The 25,643-nt window shown below is 39.3% G+C and overlaps 1 protein-coding gene across 5 annotated transcripts in view; it reads left to right on the top strand.

Annotated features, from left to right (window-relative positions):
* Window positions 1-25,643, top strand: part of dab2ipb (DAB2 interacting protein b) — a 142,606-nt gene extending 116,963 nt beyond the window's left edge. For all 5 annotated transcript variants that reach the window (XM_084115375.1, XM_084115374.1, XM_084115377.1 and 2 more), the window contains 10 exons: window positions 2,438-2,582; window positions 5,764-5,908; window positions 6,526-6,762; window positions 6,998-7,199; window positions 14,206-14,384; window positions 15,520-16,405; window positions 20,738-20,860; window positions 22,224-22,426; window positions 22,943-23,030; window positions 24,800-25,643. In XM_084115375.1, coding sequence (XP_083971501.1) covers window positions 2,438-2,582; window positions 5,764-5,908; window positions 6,526-6,762; window positions 6,998-7,199; window positions 14,206-14,384; window positions 15,520-16,405; window positions 20,738-20,860; window positions 22,224-22,426; window positions 22,943-23,030; window positions 24,800-24,967 — 2,376 coding nt within the window. In that variant the 3' untranslated portion in view covers window positions 24,968-25,643. The remainder of the gene's footprint in view (window positions 1-2,437; window positions 2,583-5,763; window positions 5,909-6,525; window positions 6,763-6,997; window positions 7,200-14,205; window positions 14,385-15,519; window positions 16,406-20,737; window positions 20,861-22,223; window positions 22,427-22,942; window positions 23,031-24,799) is intronic.

Here is a 25,643-nt window from a genome sequence, read left to right as displayed (position 1 = left end):
TTATTTAAAGGCCTTTGATAGCGAGTCACATTCAGCTGTCCTGGCTAACACAAACACACACGGACGTTCATAGATGTCATGCACAAAGAATGGACTTTAATAGGACGCTTTGTTTTGTGCTCGCACACATTTTTTGTGTGAATTTTTACTCCTGAGGTGGGGTAGTCATGATACCAACGGTTCAGTAGTTTATGCTAAAATGGAAAAGCTATTGAACACATTATTTTAGTTCAATATTAATATCTTCGATGCTCAGTACAATGGTACTGTTGAAAGACTACATTTATTTATTTATTTATCACCTAATTTTTTCTAAGAGCTAATGATATTTTCTACCCTTGAACATGAACACAAACCCTTCGGAATTTTCATTATTTAATATGTAAGCCGCTCTCCAAATGGGGACCACTGACCGCCTCCCACAGTGTAGGTGATTTCAGGTTTTACAACCCATGTGGGGACATTTGGTCAAGACAATGTAGGTAAAATCTCTCTCTCTCTCTCTCTCTCTCTCAGGTAGAGCTCACAAACTGCTGTCTCGGTCAGATGGTTCCTTCTTTATGAGTTTTTGCTTCCAGGGAATGCAGAGAGACCTGAGGGATTTTATCTCTTCGTTTTAATCCCTCCATCCTCTCTTTATATATTTTTTTCCTTTGTGCAACATATATTTCTGTTTTCTTCTGTTCACCTGTGCAATGGCTTTGCTTTCCTGTGCAGCACCTATTTTTACGCACCTGTTTTATTTTTTGTTTTTCTGCTTTCCTTTCCATTTTATATTTGAATTTATGTCTCGCTGTGCTTAATGTCTTCTCCTCGCTTTCTCTTGTCTCTAACGTTTCCTGTGTTTCTCTCTCGTCTCGTTCTGATTAAGGGTGAGCTATAGTCTAGCTGATTAACTCTGACAGTAATGGACAATTTTCTTGGCCTTTTCTACAAAGTGCCCACTACTGTGTGTGCGTGTGTGCGGAGAGTCTCAAGGCTCATGAGATCTCCATCTGTGTGGCTCTTAATGGTGCTGAGGATATTCTTCCGGCTCTGCTGATCATACCTTTTATAAATGAACAATTATTATACATTTAAGAATTAAAATGTGGGACAAGCTTGAATACTGAGGATTGTTTGTATGCAGCGTCCAAAATGTGCTTTTCTGGCAAAATCTGCCATTGGTTCAAATTTGCCAAGCATAAAATTTCTTACCCGTCATGAAACAGCATTGTGCATTATTTTCTTTTAAAAAATAACAATGGGATTATTTAGCTGTCAATCACAGCATCCTTTGTTTCTTTGTGAAATGGCACCTCACATTTTGTTTCAATGGCTCAATGCGAGGTGTATAATACGTGCTTCTGGGAGAAAAAAAAAAACTTTTCTTAGATAAGCTTATAATTGTAAGATAAGGTAAAAGAAGATGTGGACCAGGCATAGGTTGGAATCTGACACGTGATGGGGGAGCCACTACTTTACAGTTAGGATTTCTACGATCATGCAAAACCTGGAAATAGTCCGGTCCAGTTACCATGGTGACTGTTCCCTGCATCAGCGCTCATGAAGGATATTTAAGCTCTGAGGTCACCGTACATCCACACTACCCACACTCCCTTTCTCCTGTATCCCAAACAAATGCTTTTGTTTTGACTTACATAATACCTTATAATCTAGTCTTTGCATATTTTGGATTCCTCTGATATGGAACGTTCTCTCAGTAATTATATGGAAAAAATAATACTTAGTGCTGAAATTCTAAACATTGGTGGCCAAATATTTGTCCACATTTACCGTGAATGGAGCTGTGCTACTCAAACTGAGCTTTAGACTTGACAAACTGGTCTGGTATCCTAAAAAAACCTATATACATTTCAAGGGTTTATGTAATTCATTTTTTCAATAATCTTTTCAATAATTTTTTTTTTTTTTTTAAGTCTCTTAAGCTCACCTGAATTTATTTGATCAAAAATACACTAAAAAACAGTAATATTGTAAAATATTATTACAATTTAAAATGACTGTTTTCTATTTTAATATTTTTAACACGTAATTTATTCCTGTGATGGCAAAGCTGATTTTCAGCATTATTACTCCAATCTTCAGTGTCACATGATCTTTCCGAAATTTCGGGTTACAGGGTCTCATTTATGTCACATTTATGTCAAGTCAACAGCAAGTAGACTGATTTTTCTGTTTAACTCCCATTTGCTGGTTTCGATAGGCTCCCTGTCAGATAGCTTTGATCGGAGCAGCTTTGACTTCAGCACTAGCATCCCCCTTTCATTTTCTTTTTCTTTTCTTTCATGTACTGAAAGACATCAGTAGCACAACCGCTTCGATTGCAGACCCTCCACACAATCTCTCCATCTACTCTCTTTTTTTTTTTTTTTTACTAAGAGTACATTTTCTCACAGATCAACATGTTTTTTTGTGATTGTGTGTTTTTGTATAGGACTTCCTGACGGATCTGATGATGTCGGAAGTGGATCGATGTGGGGAGAATGAGCACCTGATCTTCAGAGAAAACACTCTGGGCACTAAAGCTATCGAGGAGTACCTCAAACTGGTCGGACAGAAATATCTGCAAGATGCGCTGGGTAAGAGCTTGTGTCACGTCAAGTCAAGTCACCTTTATTTATATAGCGCTTTTTACAATACAGATTGTATCAAAGCAGCTTCACAGTGATAACATGAAAATAATACAACAAAGTTTGTTTCTAGAAGAAAATTGTGTCATCGTCCACCTTAAGAAAGGCAGATCAATAATATTGTTGAATATTAAATGTCCCCAACTAAGCAAGCCAAAAGCCAAGGCAACATTGGCAAGGAACCAAAACTCCATCAGGAGACAGAATGGAGAAAAAAAACCTTGGGAGAAACAGGCTCAGTCAGGGGGGGCAGTTCTCCGACACGAGCGAACAGTGTATGATTATGATTCAGGCAGCATTACAGGTCAGAAGTCAGATTGGATCAGAACATTCAGAATATTTATCCAGTTCCATCTGGTTGGAAGTCGGAGTCATCACGCCAGTATGGAGACGAGTTTGTTGAGGATCAGTGCCGATGGCTGTCGTGTCGATGAGGCCTTCACAGGGCTGATGAGGCTGGCACTTCAGGGATGCGTCGTGGATGGGTCCAGGCCAGGTCCACCATCTGATCTGGATACGGCCCGGATCCGGCTGACTTCAGTAAACCTCTGAATAAACAGAAAGACTAACATTAGCGTAGATGCCATTCTTCTTTTGATGTAACGAGTACATCAGGTGTTATAGGAAGTGTCCCCGGTTCTGGCTGACCTAATCTATGCAGCCTTATAATCATTTAACGGATTTGGATAATAGAAATGTATAATGTTCTATAGGAATGCCAGGTAAAAGAGATGCGTTTTTAGTCTAGATTTAAACTGACAGAGTGTGTCTGCTTCCTGGACAATGTTAGGAAGACTGTTCCAAAGTTTAGGTGCTACATAGGAGAAGGATCTACCGCCTGCAGTCGATTTTGATATTCTAGGTGTTATCAACTGGCCAGAATTTTGAGATTTTTGTGTGCGTGTTATTTTCTGACATCATATCTGTACCATTTGTTATGACCACCTCCAGGTAACAAAGTGACAGGACCACCAAAATAAATACATTATATAATATAATTATATAATACTAGGGGAAATTTTATCAGTGCAAACTGTCTGTCCAGCACAAACACTATAAACATAGAGACATTTCCAAAGTGTATTTTGTGGTTCCCCGTATTCCTTTTCGGTAAGATTAAATAGCCGTGAAAACACGCACAAACATGCACACACATATCCAACCTCCTTTGCTGTTGGCTCACTTTGTGTACGATAAGGCCTGTGTTTATTAATACCTCCTTATTTTAGGAATAAAATGTTGAAATGTCTGGACTAGCAATTTATCTGCAAAACAAAAATACACTCTGCAAATTTCACACGTGTATAAATATCGACTTTGGGGGATCTAATAAGCATACGTGTGAATGTGAGTGAATACACCAAAGAGAGTGAATCTCTCTTTAGATTTGCATAAGAAGCCATTTGTGGCGCTGAATAATGTATAGTTGTTTTTCTTAGATAAATGTGACTTGTGAAGTGCTGCTGAATTATTAAATGGTTCACTCCTAAAGTCCCTCAGACATCAGAGCCAGAGAAGGACAGCAAAGAGAGCAGATTACACCACATGGTTACATAAATAGCTTATTATGCGCAAGGGATGGACATTTTGGTCATTTCATCTACTCTAGTTCTCGAGAGATAGAGCAATCAATTACCTCAGCACATTGCTGTTTTTTCAGTGTCTTGTTGTTCAATTGTTCGAATGTAAAAACTGATCTCATTTTCAAATTGAGTGACAAGATAACACCGAAAACACCAATCACAAAGTAAAAACTAAGGTCCATTATGTTTAGTTCTTGTGAAAATGAGTAATGCTGTAAAAAGAAGTCGTTACGTGTTTTCTTGATTGTTCATTGTCACTTCCAAACACATGATTACTTTGGTGAACTAAATAATTTATTAATTAAATAAATTACTGCAAAAATAGACTGATAGCTACAACACATTCACACAAACACACACACACATCCACATATGTACACAAACCTTCTGAGCTAGACGGTAATCCAACTTCCTTGAGGGATTTGTGGTATTACATTTCTGTCATTTAGACTCTTTATTGGCAATTACTAAAAAGCCATTTATATGAGCTCAGATTGCACAAGATGTTCATATTGTATTACATATAATGGTAAATCAGTTCATTTTCAAGACGTGCTTTATTTTTGCTTTACCATTGAAGGACTCTTGTTTGTCAGCAGATATTGATGATGGGATTTTATCCGACTGGTTATTTGATTAGACTGGACATTTGAGCGATTAGTGTCATATTTGTGGCCTTGAATGAGTTATCTGGGTTTTGCTCTGACCTTTCCAGTCAATATGGGGTTTACCGACCAAGTTATACACTACTTTTCAGAAGTTTGGGGTCAGTAATTGTTTTATTTTATGAAAGAAATTAATACTTTTATTCAACAAGGATGCATTAAATTGATCAAAAGTGACAGTAAAGACATAAAGTGTCGCAAAATATTTCGGGTTTCAAATAAATGCTAAACAGATAAATAAAATATGTATATGGTCATTATATATGGTAATATCACTGCGCATCTGGTTAGTTTCTAAAAGGAAGATGAAGAATGAGGAGTCCTCTTCCATTCTGGATCAGTTGGACATCCACATGGTTTATGCTACACTAGATTTTTCCCTGATGCTTTCATGCGCAACGGAACAGAGAGGGAACAAAACGGAACAAAAATCGACCAGTACCTTCTCTGAGTCTCTGTGGAGTGGGATCTGGCTGTACTGTTTGTTTGGGATCGACAAAAGGGTTGTTGTATATTCCCAGGATGGGTTTTCTCATTAGTTCTGAGTCAGATAACTTGAGAACTTTCACTAGTTGCTTAATGGCGGAAAGGGGTTAGAATAGCGATAAGCTCAGGTGTGGTGATGTTCATTCCTGCTAATAATTGTGAGAGTGTTTGTTTGTTTGTATGAAAGATGATGGGGGTTTGTACAGCAGGTTCCCTTGCTGACATATAGGATAGCAAGCATTATTTTGCCATTCATGTCAAAATGAATCAATATATGACAGCATTCTTTATTGATTTCCTGAAAAATACTATTTCTGTTCAAACAACTAGACGTTACACAGGATTTATTTAAAAACGCCTTTGTCTTAAATGTATTTTCTCTTTCATCCACTGTAGGGGAGTTTATAAAGGCTCTGTATGAGTCTGATGAGAACTGTGAGGTGGACCCATCCAAATGTTCATCTAGTGATCTAACCGAACATCAGAGCAACCTCAGGATGTGCTGTGAGCTGGCCTTCTGCAAGATCATTGAGTCTTACCGGTAACTACAATATGCCCTTCACAGCTGGCTGTTGATTTGAACCAGTGATGGATTTTATTGCTCAGATGTCGCTTTTTCTCTGTTATGTTTCTGTTAAGTATCAACTTGGTCTCAGGTGTTTATTTTAAAGTAAAAAAAAAATAAACTAAAGAGAAAATATATGATAGGAGTATAGAGTTATAAAATGAAGTATGATAATTAAACATAATTATTATTATTAAAGTACCAATAAAATAAAATCCAGTTATACACAGATAACCTTTGATTATGGTGATTGGTTTGTAAGTATGTAGTATAATACAATTATTTTGCTTTATACAAATAACAGAAGTGATACTCAATACAACACTTTTAGTGTTGATCCAACAATTTTAGTGTTTTCATAACTGAAGTACAGGTTCAGTCACTGAGATCTAATACTCTGTATTTCAACATATAAAGAATAATAGTTTAATATAAAAAAGTTTTTAATAGAAAGCTTTTCCCTCAGGAGTTGTTTGCAAAAGGATAATAAATAGTTTGTGAAACTACTTGCAAGGAAGAATAAATGTTTATAGTTGTGTCAGGTTAATTTGTTTCCATCTAAATTCCATGTTCAACTCTCCATTCCTCAACAGTGTGTTTCCAAGGGAACTTAAAGAAGTGTTTGCATCGTGGAGACAGGAATGTGGTAACAGAGGGCGACCAGATATCAGCGAGCGTCTTATCAGCGCGTCATTGTTTTTGCGTTTTCTCTGTCCGGCCATCATGTCGCCTTCTCTCTTCAACTTGACGCAGGAGTACCCAGACGACCGCACTGCACGCACACTCACTCTTATCGCCAAGGTTACACAGAACCTTGCAAACTTCACCAAGTAAGGATTCTATTTACTCCATTGCGAGTGTGTGTGATTGGGTAGGGAGAGGGTGTTTTAAGGTATCATGATGGAGCTGAGGAATGAGTTCACTTTGATAGCTTTTCATGTTGTTCTAAGCAAAATACTATTCATGAATGAAATTCAGTTAATAGATATAATTATGATTATAGGGTCATTAGCATTGAGTTAATAAATGCATCAATAAGTCATTCTTGTTCTCACTTTCTGTCAGGTTTGGTAATAAGGAGGAGTACATGTCCTTCATGAATCAGTTCTTAGAGCAGGAGTGGACCAACATGCAGCGCTTTCTGCTGGAGATCTCCAACCCAGAGACCATCTCAAATACGGCAGGCTTCGAGGGGTATATTGACCTGGGCCGTGAGCTCTCCACCCTGCACTCGCTGCTAGCTGAGGTGGTGTCCCAAATGGATCAGGTTAGTCTCTTCACCCATCAGTCAGCTCCATTTGATTGGTTTTGTAGTGTTAAGATTTTCAGCAGGAGTGTGTTGTGCTCCTTCACTTCAGACCTTCAAAAACACTGAAACACTTTTTTTAATCAGTCTTGTTTCACAGTAAAAATATGTTAAAGAAAACAACAAAACAGAATGTATTATACATTTATGACATGGGCAAAGACATATATCTCATGCCATTTTTCTAAAGTAAATTTATGTTTATATATAATATATATATATACTCAGCAAAAAAAGAAAGTCCTCCCACTTTTTATCTGCTTTGTTCCCAGCAAATTTCTTATTATGTGTAAATATTTTTATGTACATAAAAAGATTTGACAACTGAGACATAAACTGAACAAGTGAACAAACTGAACATTTGACAAACAAAAAATAATGAGTCCATTAACAAAAGTATCAGTCAGTATGTGGTGTGGCACCAGCTGCTTTAAGGTCTAAAGTTCATCTCATCTTCATGGACTGCAGCAGATTTGTCAGTTCTTGCTGTGAGATGTTACTCCACTCTTCCACCAATGGCACTTGCAAGTTCTCAAACATGTCTAGTGAGGACATATGGTTACATGTGGTTTGGCACTGCAAGGACAAGGACGATCAGCTGTCCTTCCTGTCCCATTTTAGCACTGTCTAAGGCGTCTTACATTACAAACATTGCAGTTTATTGCTCTGTTCACATCTGCAGTCCTCATGTATCCTGCAGCAGGTCTATGGCTTGTTCACAGAGGTGATAAGGGACCCTGGACATCTTTCTCCTGGTGTTTTTCAGAGTCAGTAGAAAGCTCTCTTTAGTTATTGGAACTGTGGAACTGCCTTAATTTTCTGCCGCTTTCCCACATGAAAAACATTGTTTAATCCCTTTCCAATAAATATCTGCAAAGCTTACTTAGATTTTTTATAAAATTATCTTTAAAAATACTATATCCTGAAAAGGGGACATTCCTTTTTTTTTCTTTCTTTTTTTTCTTTCTTCTTTTTATATATATATATATAATAAGAATACATTATATCCTCTTAAAAATTTGCTATGTTTCAATGTATTTTTCGACTGGGAAACAGGTTAAAATACTGATTAAGAAAATATTTTTTCAGTATTACTTCATTGCAGCATGTGCAGTTAAGTGGTAGGTGAACTCAGGATAGGGTTGTGACGAAACATTTAATACTTTGATGCCACAGAAGGTTCTCAAGTTTTGCTCCAGTTTCGGTGTTCTTTGAGTAGGTGGACTGATGTGAGCAATTGCCTTCAGGCTGTACTAGTCAGGCTTTAAAATCCCTCATTTTGTTGCTTTTAATGTTCAGACCTCATAAGATGTGTTCACCATGTGTTCATTTCTTTATATCTTAATTTATACATATTTTTTTAAAGAAATGATCTTCTAATTCTCCTCCTCCTCAAATGCTAAATATAAACTAGTTGTTGTATTTGCCCAGATTTTCCACACTTAGAGAAAACTTCCAGTCTTACAAAATGTGTTTGAGCAAAGACACATCTATATGCAGCTCACCTGTGCCTGTATGCCAGTGCAGCACTGACACTGCCTACAACTATGCAAACATTGCAAATTAAATTTGTAAATGTTGGATATTCTCATTGCAGCACTTTGTGTTGAATAATGCAGATCACGTTAAGTGGACATGCTCTGAAAGCTCATGACCTATCAGTTTTTGAGTTTTACATGGGAAGCCCATTAGTCCTTAAGGCTACTCATAGCAGCCACACTGCGGTCAGAGACAGTCGCCTGCTGTTCCATGTACATGAGAACTGTTATCTGATATGTCACTATTATTTTAGGCCATACATCCAATAAAACATTCTTTGATTATGAAACATAATTATTTTAATGCCAGAGGGATTCAGCCAACCAGAATGTCACAGAATCAGCCAATTTTCAAAAATGTAAATCAGTCAGATTTGAATGTATCTAAGTCTAGCCTGTTCCATTATTAAATGCTATCGGAAAAGATCAGAAAGTAAAATGTTTGCATGAAAAAAGAGTGTCTCCTCTCGTAAGTGTTTCTTCATTTTCAACACATGAAGCGTTCACTGCGTTCATGAAGAGGTTCACTTCCACCTATTTTAATTGGGGCTCTATAAAGTTGCTATATCATAATAATACATATATTTACAGAATACAATATAAATATAGATAAAAAGTAAAAAAAAAAAAAAAAATCTAAAGTTTGGGTTCGCTAAGATTTTTAAATGTTTTTGCAAGAAGTTTCTTATTCTCACCAAGGCTGCATTTATTTATTTATTTTTTATCAAAAATGCAATAAAAGCAGTAAACTACTGCTTCAAAAGTTTACGGTCAATAAGATTTTTTTTTTTTTAATGAATGCATTTATTCAGAAAAGATGCATTAAATATTACAAACATCACAGTAAAGACGTTTACATTGTTACATAAAATCTATTTCAAATAAATTGTGCTTTCTATTTATCAAAGTATCCTGAAAAAAATGTATCATGGTTTCCACAAGAATATTGCACAACTGTAAGAGGTTCAACCAGGCGCTCAGGTAAAGTTATAAAGTCCGTGATAGGTGCTCTGGGGGTAGGGAAAAAATCCAAAGAAACGAAAAACAGGTCCCAGGCACTCAGTCAAATTTTCAATGAGGAGAAGGATAAAGTTAAAAAGCCTTTATTTAGTATGGCTTAAGTCATTTTAAAAAAATACACGAGCCAACATGTTTCGACCAACAAGTGGTCTTCTTCAGGGCAAAGTAACACAGAGAATGAGTGACACCAAATTATAAGTTAAGTCCCACCCATAATCCAAGAAAATTTAATTAACCTAATAAGGCCTAATACAATCAATTAACCCAATCAGGCAATCAGGTCTACAGGATAGGGAAAACCAACATAATGAGCAACAAAGCAGGTGAAAATAACAAATAACCAATAAAGAAAAATATCTCCAAAGAAATATTGCACAACTGTTCCCTTTAGAAAGGGAACTCGCACTGCGTCGATGACGTATTGGGGAACGCCTCGGGCATGACAGATGTCTGAAATCACTATCAAATCACTGCAATGATATTGACCGGCGACAGCCCATGAATCATTAACGTGAATCATTAGCGTGCGACCTGGATGTATATAAGGGCGCCTTGCAAACATGACAATCACGTTTTCGTCTGAAGGGACTGTTTGGTAGGCAGGACCCGAGGCATGGCAAAAAGATGCAGTGTCTTGTTCCCTGTTCTCAGGGAACAGCGGTTACAGTCGTAACCTGAGACGTTCCCTTTCTAAACGCACTGTGTTGATGACGCATTGGAAAATTATATACCCACGCCGCCATGCTAAGGGGAGTGCATGCCCACTGGCAGTGACAACTGTCAGAACCAGCAAATTCAAATGAAATGCCAGAACCTCTCACCCTCAGGTCACACTGGGCTGTCAGTGACAGCATTCCCTACGGTCATAGCCCAAGCTATTCGCTTCGCAGGAAAACCTCCATAAACTTTGTTTAATAAAAGGCCTACCTGGGCCTGCTCAAGGGCCTAGGACCACAGCTTCAAATTAGAAGGGGGCCCTTCTAGGGAATGTGGCTAGGGAACCCGAAGGAGCCCCAGCCAATCACTATTAAAGGGAACATATTCAACCAAAATGCCAGTCTGGCCAACTTCCTGTCTGTCTGAAGACAGAGCCTCTGGACACTGGAGCCCAGAGGGACTGCGAAGCTGACAGTGAACCACCCGGATCTCAGAGACGGGATATTCTGGAGAGCATGACTCAGCATAGCGCTTACAACCCTTGCTAGCGAGGGGAGTTTCTCTACACGATCTACTGATCTACCCAGCACTTATGTTTCAAAGCACTGAGGAGGCCTGAGAAAGCCTATGGGCTGATCTAACTGGGAGGCCTCACGAGAGGTCTACGACCATCTGACCAGACTCAGGAGGCCGAGTACTCACAGTGACCCTCAGTGAAGGGAGCACATGGCCTGCCTGGTAAGCAAACCAGGCTATAGGCTAGATAAAAAAGAGGATCTGGGAGGCATCCAGTAGCAGAAAGTGAACACTTTAGTCGTGCTAGGGCGCAAGCTCGCCTTCAGAAGCTTCCTGTTAAGACCAGCTAAACTGATAGCAAGCTGTGAACCCCGATTCCGGGTGTCAGTCCCAGGGTGGCCTACTAAGGCCAGCTGCCAGTAAGATTGGGGACTGAGCACCGTTGGGAACTACACCAACACAAATATTGGGGCCACCCACAGGAGGCCTCTTGAGGCTGGCTACCTGGTCGTAGCTATAATGTATGTCCCACAACGTTGGGACTCTCATCCAAGGAGGCCTGTCAAGGAGGCCTAATTAGGTCTTTATCAATCATGCCTCTGCACCAACCTGCATTACTTTTCTCACCCCCGAATGCAGAGAAGGGGGCGGGCCTTGGCCGAACGACTCCCACCATGGGAGGAGGCTGTCATATAGGGATGCTAAAAGCCTACATTCACATAGTGAAGGGCCAGAGGCAGAAATACTTTAGCAGAACGCCTCCACTTTCTCTAGTATAGCCTAGGCCAGCTACCGAGGCGGCCTTGGTGAGGGCCAGCCTATAGGCATAGATCTACCTGAGTGCTTGGAGCAAGAAAAGAAAAAAATTCATATGAGAGGCTGCAGAAACGCTCAGCCTGTATGAAGAACCAAACAGAGCTCAAGGGAGCGATGTACTCAGGACAAAAAATGTCAGACGGCCCTGTGGGCCGGACATAAGATCTATCTGAAGCTCCAGCGTCAGACTCTAGAAAAAAGACTCTCACCTGAGGCATGCGAAGTGAAAACTCACCACACAGTTTGTGCTGCATCACCTCCCTCAGATCCCTCTTCTTGCGGGAGTCCTGCCTCTTCTGTGAACTACTCCTCCTCGGAGGGAGGTGCACGAGAGGCAACGCCTGTCTGGGTGTGGGCACAGATCTCAGACGTGTACGATCTGCCATTCAAACGCGACATTGTTTTCAATGGTTTGGATGGCTGGGTTGGAGCTCTCAGTGTCGATGTCTGCCCAGATGCAAGACGTCTAGCCCGCTGAAATGCGAAACAAGCCTGCTGATGTCGGTGGATACGGGCATTAATATGGGTTCTTCCATGCCCTCTCGATCTCAGTATGGAGATCGGGAAGGAATGGAAGGCTCACCTGAGCTGGTGGTTTATGGCCGGGAAGAAACCGATCGTCGAGTCTACCGCGAGCGATCTCTCCCCCAACGCGCCGCCACGGCAGCTGCAGTCTGCCCGCAGTGCGTTCCATAACACCAACCAGCTCAACATACACAGGGCAGGGTGGCTGAGAGGATTCAGGATCTAACTGATAATCACCACCCTCATCAGCCATCTCCTGCTCATCCGGAAGAGCACTCGCTGCCAGACTAGGTGGGGAAAAATCATCATCCACCTACAGCTCACCCTCGTCAGCTGCAGAAGAATTACACCCCTCTTAAGACGATCAGCAAGCTCCATCTGGGAACCCCATGACGCATGTCTCCGCTCTGCCTCAGCACGAGCGGGACCTGAGCAACGAGGTCCAGACGCTGAACCCTCCTCTCTCGAGAAGAGGGCCAGACGAGAGCGGAGGGTTTTCACAGAAAACCACTCACAATTTGCACGGACAGCTCCCTCGAGAACTGCCTGTGCGTGCTCTTCCTCCAGACAGAAAACTCACAATTCATGTGTCACTCAGCGTCAAATACTTTGGGCACGGGTCTGCACACTTCTGAAAGCACTCAGCCTTCTTAGTGCATTTCATAATTACCTTTAGTTTGAAGCCCTTACAGACAAAACAGTCCCTGAAGACGACAAAGGTGATTGTCATGTTTGCAAGGCGCCCTTATATACATCCAGGTCAAACGATTCATGGGCTGTCGCCGGTCAATATGATTGCCGTGATTTGATAGTGATTTCAGACACCTGTCATGCCCGAGGCATTCCCCAATGCGTCATCGACACAGTGCGAGTTCCCTTTCGAAAGGGAACAGTTGTGCAATATTCTTGTGGAAACCATGATACATTTTTTCAGGATACTTTGATAAATTGAAAGCACCATTTATTTGAAATATATTTTATATAACAATGTAAATGTCTTTACTGTGATGTTTGTAATATTTAATGCATCTTTTCTGAATAAATGCATTGATTAAAAAAAAATCTTACTGACCGTAAACTTTTGAACAGTAGTTTAAATATGAGATGTACAAAATAAATTATGGCTTTAAAAAATTTTCATTTTACACAACTATTACACCGTGTCTACACTGGATGTGGCAGCTTGAGGCTATTTACACTGGAGGCAACAAAGCGACAGTTGCAAATCCATTTGTTCTTCATATCAGAATTAGTACAAGTTCTTAGTACATCAGAAATAGAAAGGGGCATCAGTTTACTGTCACCGATTTGTTGTGTCGTGTCATGTCAAGCTGCACCGCATCCAGTGTAGGCAGAATCAAGGATAAAATAGGTTCTATCCGCTTTTGTCATGTCGCACCACTCGCATCTTGTGTAGACACAGTTACTCAAAACTCTTGAAAATACTTGAAAACGGGTAGTTTTGCAGTTCAGATTCATAGTAAGATACAGATATCAGTTATGGCTAAATATTGGTTGATTATTGGCCAATCTCTAATATAGCACTTTAGGAAGTAATTAGGTTCAATTTTTAATTTTTGAGTGATGGATGCACCATTTACAGTACATTTAAATCATTGCATGATGGGGTTTTTTTATCCAACTTTAAATGAATTCAAGCTATAATGTACATTTTATCAGTAACCGTATTCCCTAGGAATTAAACCTGTGACCTTGCCATTGTTAGTGCCATGCTCTACCAGTTCAGCTCCAGGAACTAATTTCTATGCAGTTATTGATGTTCTGTTATCTTCTACCAACTTTCTCAAGGGGGCTAATAGAGAGTCCTGCACAGATATAAGAGATCTTTGGGGTATTTGTTCATTTTCAATGGGATCTTTCATCCATGTCCTTAGAGTGCGGCCTCCAAGCTGGGCCCATTACCTAGAATATTGAGGGACGTACATGGAGCGTTAACATACCCACCGAACGTACAGATGAATGTTCCCTCCGATCGTGTGCCCTCCCCTCCAGCCCCTGGATGCAGCATCTCCACTGGATTACAAAAGATGTCCATCGACAGTGACCTACCAGGGTAAGCCATTAATCAGATCCACTGCATCAAATTAAGCAATCAGAATCAAGTGGTTATGTAATTGTAGATGGCTATGGAAAAAAAACATGCTGTAGATGTCATGATGAATAGGTGTTCTGACAAATCAACCAATCATCTTAAAGCTCAATGTTATATCAGGCAATGACACTGTAATTTTGAAGAGCATTGCCGTATTGCTTACCTACTCGTCGTTATCTGTCGCTTTCAGCCATTAAGACGTCCTCATTCCTGTTCTTAAGAGTGTGCCCTCACTTTATCCAGCAGACTGCTCTTCTAAAGAGAGCGGCTCATCTTTATCTGTCTAGCTCGCTGCTAATTCCCAACCGACATTTATGAGAGCCAGAGAGAATGAGAGGCCTGTAATTGTAGTTCACACACACACACACACACACACATTCAGAGAAAGGGAAGATAAATATGTTGGGGGATCAAAAGAGATGGAGGCTGTGAGGAGAAAGCTTAGAGTGGAGCTTGTTGGTTGGTGTCTGGACGGAGAATATGATGAAATAAATTAGCATTTTTTCCAGATATCCAGACAATAAACAGTCTGAGTGGAAGTAAAGACAGAAAGGGACGCATAATAACCTTACATTCTCTCTGATGTTTTATACCTGTCTGGAGCTGTCTAGTATGGCATTTATAAGTGTTTGAGAAAGAATTACGGTTTCTGTTTCTCAAACACTAGCTACTATATTAGGAGGGTCTAATGATTGTTCGAGATTCATGCTGTTCCAAAAGATAGGCAGCAAGATTATGCTGCCTTCTAAGATACCGTCTCGGACAGCATCACATGCATCCTTGGCAGATACAATCTCAGAATGCACTGCTGTAAGCTCCATATAAAATCCAGTACACAGATGACGTTTGCAAAATGTACTGAATTATGTCAATAAATAAGAATAACAATATGAACATTGTTCCTGAATAAGAACAACTAGGATACTGCCTTTGGGAGACAACAAGGCAGCATACTAAGATTCAGAACAAAGAGATAATGTGTTGGCTTCTTTAAATTGATTGCTATTTGTGTACCGTTTCTCTGTCCTATACTGTGCATGTTTAATTATTAATTTTTCTCTTTCTGGTCCATGTCTCCATCTCTTCACTTTACTAGCCCGGCGGACTTCACTCGCCTCCCTTCCCCCACTCCTGAAAACAAAGACCTCTTCTTTGTCACACGCTCTTCCGGCCTCCAGGGCTCCCCTGCCCGCAGTTCTAGTTACTCTGAGGCCAATGAACCCGAGCTGGGCCTGGCCAACGGTGGCAAGAGCCTGTCCATGGTAGACCTCCAGGAAGCGGCCAGGGCGTTAGAACCCATCGCCATCCCGGTAGGGATATCTTCAGAAGGTTTAGGTGAGGGTACCATGGTTCCCTGGAATGCACGGACTCCCCAAGGCAACATTGCCGGAGGCCCTACTCTTCACAGGCCAGGACAGACTCCCACTACCCCAGGAGCAGAAGGGGCCCCAGGCAGGCCTACACAGCTCTTGGCCCCACTGTCCTTTCAGAATCCAGTGTACCAGATGGCAGCAGGGTTGCCTGTATCAGCTAGAGGGAATGCGAGTGGGGATTCTGGGTCGGAGTGTCATAGCTCCGTCAGTTCCCATAGCAACAACGAAGAGGGTCTTGGAGGAACCAAGCACACCTTTCTTACCCAGGGGGCATCAGTGGGGGAGGAGTTTGTGAGACGTTCAGGAGATTTCTCAAGACGACAATTATCGCTAACTGACGCTCAGCACGGAAACCAGCCTATGGTTCCACGACAGAGCAACTCCGGTCCCCATCGGCGTATTGACCAGCCCCCTCCACCCACACAGACTGCACCCAGAGGACGAACTCCACCCAACCTATTGAACTCCACCCCCTACCCACGGCCTTCTAATAACACTTTGATGTCATCATCACCAGATTGGCCTGGAAGTGGCGCAAGACTTCGACAGCAGAGCTCCTCCTCCAAAGGGGACAGTCCGGAAACGAAACATCGTGGACCACATAAACAAGTGCGTACATGTTTGCTAGCATTTAAAGTATTGTATGCGGAGTTAAAAATAGACACTATGCTATCTTTAATCAAAAACATTAAGATCCCCTCTCCCTCGCAACGACATCTTTTGTCTGATGACATCTGCACCGGCACAAGTGCTGGGCAATAATCCCTCCACTCCAGCAACCTGACAGCAAAAATTAGCAAACAACAACAATCCAGTCAATCCAGAACAAAATCAAATGTACGTCGTAATCAGCTAGTTAAGGCTGACGTCAGCGTTTCCAGGTCCAAACGCTCTATCAGATGCCAAAAGCAAACAACAAATGGTGCTAATATACACTCACTGTGTAAACTACCAAAAAAGCATGATCCTAACCTTCATTTCCATAGCAAAATCTCAGATGGACAGAGACAGCGATTCATCCTTTATAAATCATCAAAATAGACTGCAGTGTACACAGTGAGTTTTTAAATGCTTAGCTTATATTTGTGGTATGAATAAACAGTGCTCATAAACGGTTGTTGAGATAGTATCCTCAATTGAAATGAGCAGAGGCTTGAACCCTCTTACGTCACAAATTAACAAGTGGCTAGGAAAGAAAAGACGACCACAATTTCTGTTTCATGTAGACTTTTAAAATCTGTCTGTGATCTGGATCATTTATTATATATCTTAATCTGAACTTAACCTAGAAGTATATCTTGCAGCAGGTCTGAGTTATTGATTCTAATAATAATCAAAGGGTATAGCTTGCTACCAATCATCAGCCTTTCAAAATTCACTGTTGCCACAGGCAGTCATTTTTCTCAACAGTTTGACAGTGAAGTGAACAGGAAGGGTATTTCCCTAATCCACAATGCATTGTTCTCTCTCTTGGGAATTGATTGATTGCCTGAAGTGATTGATGGAAGCGTGTCTATGGAAACCACATGTGCGCACACTTTTATTACATCGCAAAGCACCTCCAGGCTCTTTCTCTGACTGTGAAAGTCACATCCGTGGACTTCCTGTGATACTGTGGTTGATTATAGAATCCATTACATTATACCTTGACTAAAAGATTCACATCTTACATAAGACTGAACTATTATTTTTATTACCTCATTGACAAAATTAGGTAAAAAGCCAGTTTGAAAGCTAATGACATGGGAAATGAGCAGCGGTGTTGATCGTCTCTTGACTCAGGTAAACTCTGCCTTTGTTCATAACCACTCCTCAAGCCCCTTGTAAGTAGCTGCAGATCTTTTCTTCCTTATTGGGACGTACATTCGAGTGAAATGGATTATCGAAAAATAAAAATGTACGGAGGGGACTTGATTCTATCCATTGGTTCAGTGGCGGCTCCAGGATTTCTTTCTTGCAAATGCTAAGAATAACAATTAAGTGCATCAATAACTTCAATTCCCTGCATTTATTGCATTGTACTTATTCATTTTTATTTTACCTTAAATTATACATTTACAAGGTCATATTGTAAAGTGTGCAAAGTCATTAAGCACAGTGTCAATTTCGCTGAACATCTTTATTATCACATTATCAGCCCTTTAAATCAATAACGGTTTATTTAAACTTTTTGACATACAGTCCCATAGACATATAGGGACTATGGGACTTGTCAAAGAGAAGTCTTGACATTTTGAATAAAAATTATGTGTTTATTATTTTCCCGCCAGCATTTTCTTTTTTTTCTTTAAGTAGCTAGCCACCACCAGCATTTTTGATCATTTTCACAAAAGTTTCATGGACCCCAGAATATTTTGTTGTATAAATATCTGAATATGCAATATATCAAAAGAATGAACAGACCCTCTGCTTTAAAAAAATAAATAATTCTAGCTTGATGCGTTCCTTTTTAATCAACTCTTAAATGTGGGTAATTTTCATAAAAAAAGAAACATTTTGAGCAAAAAGCTGAAAAACATTTTTGTCAAAGACTACTGTACACCCAGATCGAATTCAGAACGATGATCAAAACATAGATGGGGTAGATCGAGTCCATCAACTCCCCTAAAGCTTGCACAGTCCTATAACTCAACCTGGGTCGACATTTCGTTCGGTAACATTAGGCAGTTTTGATTTATGTGCTGTTTGATGTTGATGATCGTGTTATTTTACTTATGCATTTGCTTACATATGATATCGCTTGTTTCTGCTTCTTCTTTGCCTAAGTTTTGATCAGGAGATTCGCTACTCTTTTAGAAGATGCGTAACAGTCAAAGATGCCAGTTTAACGCATTAGCATGAATGTTATAATGGAAGACAACATTTGCTCTTTTCCATCACCATAGGCTAGGGCGAACAAAGTGCAATAATTTATATTAAAATCTATATAATTTGACGTTTATAACGTGAGTGAATCTTCAAAAAGATAAGGGTAGCTACTCACCAATAGCAGATTACAATATCTTCTGTGCTATTCCAAGATGTGTCTGAAGTCTGCGGTCTTTTGCTACATATTTAATAGCGCTCCATTACGATCACTGTTGATGAGGAGCTTAATATGATCGCCATTCACTAATGCTTGCCACGTACCTGAGCGTGCAATTATAGGCAATATTTATTAAACATTATTTAATTTTTTAGGTTTTTAAAGGGGGGGGTGAAACACTCAGTTTCAGTCAATCTCATGTTAATCTTGAGTACCTATAGAGTAGTATTGCATCCTTCATATCTCCAAAAAGTCTTTAGTTTTATTATATTCATAAAAGAAAGATAGGCTGCACCGAATCTTTCCGGAAAAAAAACGAGCGGCTGGAGGCGTGCCGTGTGGGCGGAGCTAAAGCTGTGCTTGCGTGCCGATAGCTAACAACACACAGACTTTTGAAGCAGTTTTACTCACCGCCTGGAACCCAACGCACAACCGTGAACCTTTATCGTTGGGACTGCTCCATCCTTAAGCATTAGACGATCTGCAAATCCGGTGTCAAACTGGGCTTTGTTTATAAAAATATCATCGTCGAAATGCAGGGAACAAACAAGAACACTTGCACAACTCCGTTAAAGCTCTGGAAAAACAAACTCCATCCACTGGTCCCTTAACGCTGGGTTCTTTGGGAATCTGTGCAGGGTTGTCTTGCCCTGGCAACCAAAAACCCACTTCTTTGGTGACATTGACTTCTCTAAAGCCGAGCACAGCGCTTTGATGGGCGTACTGCTTTCGCTCTCTCGCTCTGGTCTACGGGTGCGCGCGCGCCCTTCCGGGAGAAGTGCCCTTAGGACCCATATAAGGAAATTCCGCCCCATCTGACGTCACACAGGCCCATACTCGAAAAAATCTTTCCGAAACTTGTGACAAACCGGAAGGAGTATTTTTGGCACAGAAATACTCCTTCAAACGTACAATTTCATTTTTTAAACTTTGTCCATGTTTAGCATGGGAATCCAACTCTTTAACAGTGTAAAAAACTCAGTATGCATGAAATAGCATTTCACCCCACCTTTAATGACTTTTTATTTTTTATTTTTAATGAAAGTGACTGGAAAATCATTAGAAAATCCCTGAGGGGGCTATGCCGGTGCTAAGTATATATCTGGTGGGACTATAACCTCAGCAAGCCCCGGCCTAGAGCCGCCACTGCGTCGGTTGTTGATTGGATGGAGGCAGATCTTAATGTGAGCTTGAGAGAGATTGTAAGAAAGAGGAGGGGTTTAAGTGGATTGGAGAAATCTGTCACCAAAGAGAACTCTTGACATTTTGATTAAAAATAATGAGGTCAAATCATTCACAATAAGAGGAATAAAATGCTTATATAAGACAGATTTTATTGTCATGGTGACTTTTCTTTGAAAGCAAATATTAATATATTGCATAAGTTTGCTTCTTGAATAAATTTGTTTCAATATTTTTGCTAGAAAACGATACTTTTTTCGCAGTGTAATTCAAATTCAGTGTAATTCAAAGCTATGATTTTAAATCGAAGATATATTAATTTTAAATTGAATATATTGATTTTAAATCGAAAAACATTAATTTTGCTTTGGTTGTAATTTTATTTTAAGGATGAAAAAAACATAAATGCTGATACAGAAAAAAAAAAAAAAATTGAGGACTATAATGGAAATTGTGTGATGTCATCATAAACAGTTAGTATGAACTAAGAAAAATAGCCACTAAAATGACCTCTTATTTGTATTCTAACTCAGCACGTTATTATAGCTAATCATGTTCATATTTCATACATGTTCTTTCTATTCAGCCTTACGTCATGCTAAGTGTCATCATGTCTGCTTGTCTATGTTGTCTGTTGGGAATGCGATGCCCCTGGCATGACTTCTTTGTGTGAGTGTGTACGTTTCATCTTTAGTTTATTCATGCGTATGTGTGTTTGTGTGTGTGTCCCATAGGCCCCGTCCCCAGTGAACCCTAGTGCATTGGACCGTACTGCTGCCTGGTTGATGAATGTGCCATATATAGAGCAGGAGTCTGAGACGGAGCTTTGCAGAGATGAGCACACACAAGCTGAAAAGGTAACTGAGCACCCACACACCATAGCAGCAGAGATGAGATTTCAACTCATGCAAACACTCTCTGGATAGGAAATGAATCATCATCCTGCAGTAATTTCACTAAGACAATAGGATTCTCTCAGTTTCAGTGATCCAACATTCAGCTCTGAGTTAGGTGTTTCTGAATGCACAGTTAAGGGTGAAATGTGTATTTTTTTAATGGTAAAATCCAAGTTTAATGAGCAGAAACTCTAAGTAAACCATCTGTAGGTTGACCTCCTCCTTTTTCAACAATGGCAGATTGGGAAGAGGTTGTAGGATTGTTTGCAATTCCGTTTGGTGCCACTAGTGGTGTGGTGCAGAAATTTCACAGTTCTTTGAATCAATTTCTACGAGTGCTCCCAGACTTTTGTATGTGAGAGAGAGAGAAAGAGACATAATAGCCTGCTTCCTTTTTTGCGGTCCTCATTCCTTGTCCATCTGTCCATTCTTTCTGTCTCTTACATCTTGTGACTGTTGTGGAACATAGGCAGTAACTCTGCTATTTTCATTTTTATATATGTATATATATATATACACTTATAGTATTTATATATATATTGTAATGAGATTTTATTTAGATATTTTCATTGTCATTTTAGTTTGTTTTAGTAATTTTGTTGTGCTTTTGTCATTTTGATTTTGAGGGTTTTTTTAAATATTCATATTCAGGTTTAATTTATTTTTATTTCAGTTGTAATTTTGGTAATTTTTGTACTTAAGTTAAGTTTATTTTAGTTAGTTGCAAGGCAACATTTGTAATATTCTAAGTTTATTTTACATCTAATATATATTTTTTTTTTTTCAGCTTTATTTCAATTGCTGAAAATGATTTGTAATTGTTTTAGTTAACAATAACACTGTGCCTCACAAATTTAGTCATCTCAGACTAAACTAATAATCGATTCCAACAGAGTTTGTCATCAGCATGTTGTAGACTTTTACAGCATTTATTAATCTGCATGTAAGTTATTGTTAATTTCGACATATATTAATACATTTTTGAACATTGCAAGTTGTATAAATTAACATTAGTTAATGTATTATGAATTAACATGAATTAACAATGAACAAAAGGACATTTATAAATTAGCGTGCTGTAAAAAAAAAGATGATTATGACACTTTATGCAATAACTAATGTTAAAAAAATGAAACCTTATTGTAAAAAGTTACCAATAGTCCACTTTTACAATAGTGTACAAAAGGCACACCACACCTAATGCCAAATACGTATAGGGTCCAGGGATTTTTTTTCTTTGTATGACTCATAGCTCAACATTTAGTGCTGACTGCAGCTTGTAATGACGCTCAACATGAAAGACATAAAGATCCATGTCTTGCAGTATCAGGCAGAGATCAGTGTGCTGCAGGAGCGGCTGCTTGTGTCGGTGCAGAGGCTGGAGGAATACGAGGCCCGGCTGAAGGGACAGGAGGAACAGGCGCAGAAGATGCTGCTGGAGTATCAGGCCCGGCTGGACGAGTCGGAGGAGAGATTGAGACGGCAACAGGAAGACAAAGATCTGCAGATGAAGGGCATCATAAGCAGGTTGGAGTTTGTATTATGAAGAGAGACTAAACGAGAAGAAAGGCAGGCAAAAACTTCCAGAGCACTCTGATTGGCTGATTACACTGTCAATATCAAGTTCACAACCGGCCCACAAATTGGCCCAAATGGGTAAAACTGGTGGAAATGGATGAACACAAATTCCCTTTTTCATATAGTCATCGAGTCAGATAAAAGGAAACTTAACTGACTGAGTTAGAGCACGAATTTACTCTGAACAAGCACAGAGAGGGCACTTTGCCTTTCAGAAGTCCACTACACGCCTCTGATGCTGAGTGTCATTTTGCTTTCAGCTGATAGTGTATTAGTGGCAATCTGAGAAGACAGAGAGCTTTTAGAGACTTTTAGCTTTCCTCAAGGCAGAGTTTACTGAGAGCTGCTTTCCTCCAAGACTGATGTTATGGGGCAGCTATTTGTGGCCTTGAGCTCCAGATCAAAGACAGAATGGGAGGATATATGAAGCTGGACTGAGTGTGTGTTTGTTTTGTGTTGATGCAGGTTGATGTCTGTGGAGGAAGAGCTAAAGAAGGATCATTCTGATATGCAGGCAGTGGTTGACTCCAAACAGAAGATCATTGATGCGCAGGTATGTCTATACCAGACTTAAAAGCTAGTTCCCAAATTATTTTCTAAATTATTTCATTTTTGTATGTAGTATTTTATGTTAACCTTTCAATAAATCAAATTTTGGGTTGTCATCACACCAACATTTCAGTAGTTGACACAATACCAGTAAAATTTCATGATACTTGATACTAATTTCTAATAATTATTTGAATAAAGCATATTAATGAAATAAATTATTAGCGGTGAGTAGTTTCCTGTCAACATCTCATACTTCCTCTTCTCTCTGCCGTTCCTCTTTCCTTTTTCACTATCCTTGTATGTAAGATATAAAAAGGCAGAATTATTCAATTACACCACTGTTAAAAAGTTTGGGGTCTGTAAGGCTTTTTAATGTTTTTGAAAAAAGTTTATTTTGCTCACCAAGGCTGCATTTATTTAATTAAAATTCAGTAAATATTATTACAATTTAAAATAACTGTTTCAACTTTAATACATTTAAAATGTAACATATTCCTGTGATGGCATAGCTGATATTTCTTCAGTGTCACACAGTTCTTCAAAAATCATTCTAATATGCTGATTTGCTGCTTAAGAAATGTTTCGTATTATTATCATTGTTGAAAACAGTTATGCTGCTTAATATTTGTGGAAACTGTGATATCATTTTGTCAATATTCTTTGATAAATAGAAAGTTCAAAAGAACAGCATTTATTTTTTAATATAAATCCTTTGTAAGTTTTTATTGTCACTTTTGATCAATTTAATGCATCCCTGCTGAATAAAAGTACTTACTGTATCTTAAAAGTATCTTACTGACCCCAAACATTTGAACGGTAGTGCATATTTGGCAATTAAATTTCACAATCTCACAAACCCACTGTCGTTCAATAAAAACCCTTAGGGAAACTATGCTGTATTTTTCTAAAGAAACAAATGTGAAATGTAAGTGTTACTGACAGAATCTGCATCATTAATCATCATCATTCATGTTAATATTCACTGTCCCACAGTGAGGGCTGTAGAAATCTCTGCCGACTAAAATAATATTCCAAATCAGTATTCCTGATGTGCACCCGCTAAAATCTGAACAAAACAGACTTCCTAATACTACAATTCAAGGAAATATGCATATGTATTTTATGTATGTTTTCCAAGGAAACCAACTGGTCTGTTTCTTCTCCTTTTATGTACACGTGTTAGGAGAGAAACAAGCAATTAAACACTTGAGTTTGAGTGTCACCACAAATAACATCACAGCTGTGATTTGGTCACAGACATGGGCCAGATCGTCACAGTCGTGATGTTATTTGTGATTATCATCCAACACAGTTTTATCACTGATTTACAATCAATCCCATTTTCCCAAAAATTTGTTTAAAAAAGAGTCTCGAAACATGTTTTCTTTGTACAAAATGATCAACATACAGCTGTTATTGAGCAACATGGGTGAACATGGTTTCTCAGCTATTCACATTGAGTGTTCAGAACTGTTGGCATTGCTTGGCTGGAGATCGACTAAATTGAATATCTTATGCATACTCGTGTTCAGTAAATAAATGCACAATTATACACTCACTTTGGAGATCCTCATAATAATTCAGATACATAAATGTGTCAGTTAATACATTGGCAGCAGAGCTGAACTTAATATGAGAACCTAAAATCCGTCTCTCTCTGGGCTGGATTCATTGTTCACCAGGCCATGTTTATTTTCTTCCATTCTCTGCTTGTTACCATCCAACAATCACTTTGTACCTGCTGAAATTGCCGATTTTCACTCTCTGCAGGAGAAACGGATAGCATCTCTGGACGCGGCTAACGCGAGGCTAATGAGCGCCCTGTCCCAGCTGAAAGAGCGCTACAGCGTGCAGACGAGGAACGGCATCTCTCCCACCAACCCCACCAAGCTGCAGATCACAGAAAACGGGGAGTTTCGCAACAGCTCCAACTGCTGAACACAACGAAGACAGAGGACATGAGCAGGTGTGCAGATATTCTGTAAGTGAACACTGAGAGAAATACTGCAGGTGAGGATACTGAACACCGACCTTCAACGGTTGGCAAAGCCATTGTTTGGAAATGTGGAGAAAGATCCTCTGTAAACATCCGCCGGTGAGACTACTGTTCAAGTACTTCATGTTAGGACACACCACTAGACTTTCATTCGTGTTTCACTATTGCTAACTGTAAAATATAAAAGAAAAAAACAATACAGCTGACTTGGTGACATTATACAGATATTAGAACCTTCTAGTCTGCAAAAATCATTTTACATGCTTAAAAAAATAGGTGTTTTCATACAGCCTTTAAAAAAAGAAACTAGATTTTGTCCCATTTATTTATAGTGGTCTCTACTTTAAGAAGAAACGACTGAAACTACAGAATGAGCAACTCTTTGTGGAGAATTTAGCGCTCTCCTCCATATCTTCACTTTCTGCTTCTGTTTCTCCCTACATAGTGCACTTTGTCTCTCCATCATGAGAAGCCTTAAAATGTTGCATCTGAAATATTTTTGGTTTGTTTGTTTTTACAGTTCAGATGAACATTATGAAAGATTATAATGTGCATAGATTTTAAAAAGTATATATTTTACATTCTCCATTCACAAGTTTTCTGATTTTTAATCTTGAC

This window comes from Abramis brama (genome assembly GCF_963993115.1).
Source record: "Abramis brama genome assembly, chromosome: 5".
Classification (NCBI taxonomy): domain Eukaryota; kingdom Metazoa; phylum Chordata; class Actinopteri; order Cypriniformes; family Leuciscidae; genus Abramis; species Abramis brama.
The sequence above is the reverse complement of the archived record's forward strand: the minus strand, read 5'-3'. Positions and strand labels throughout refer to the sequence as shown.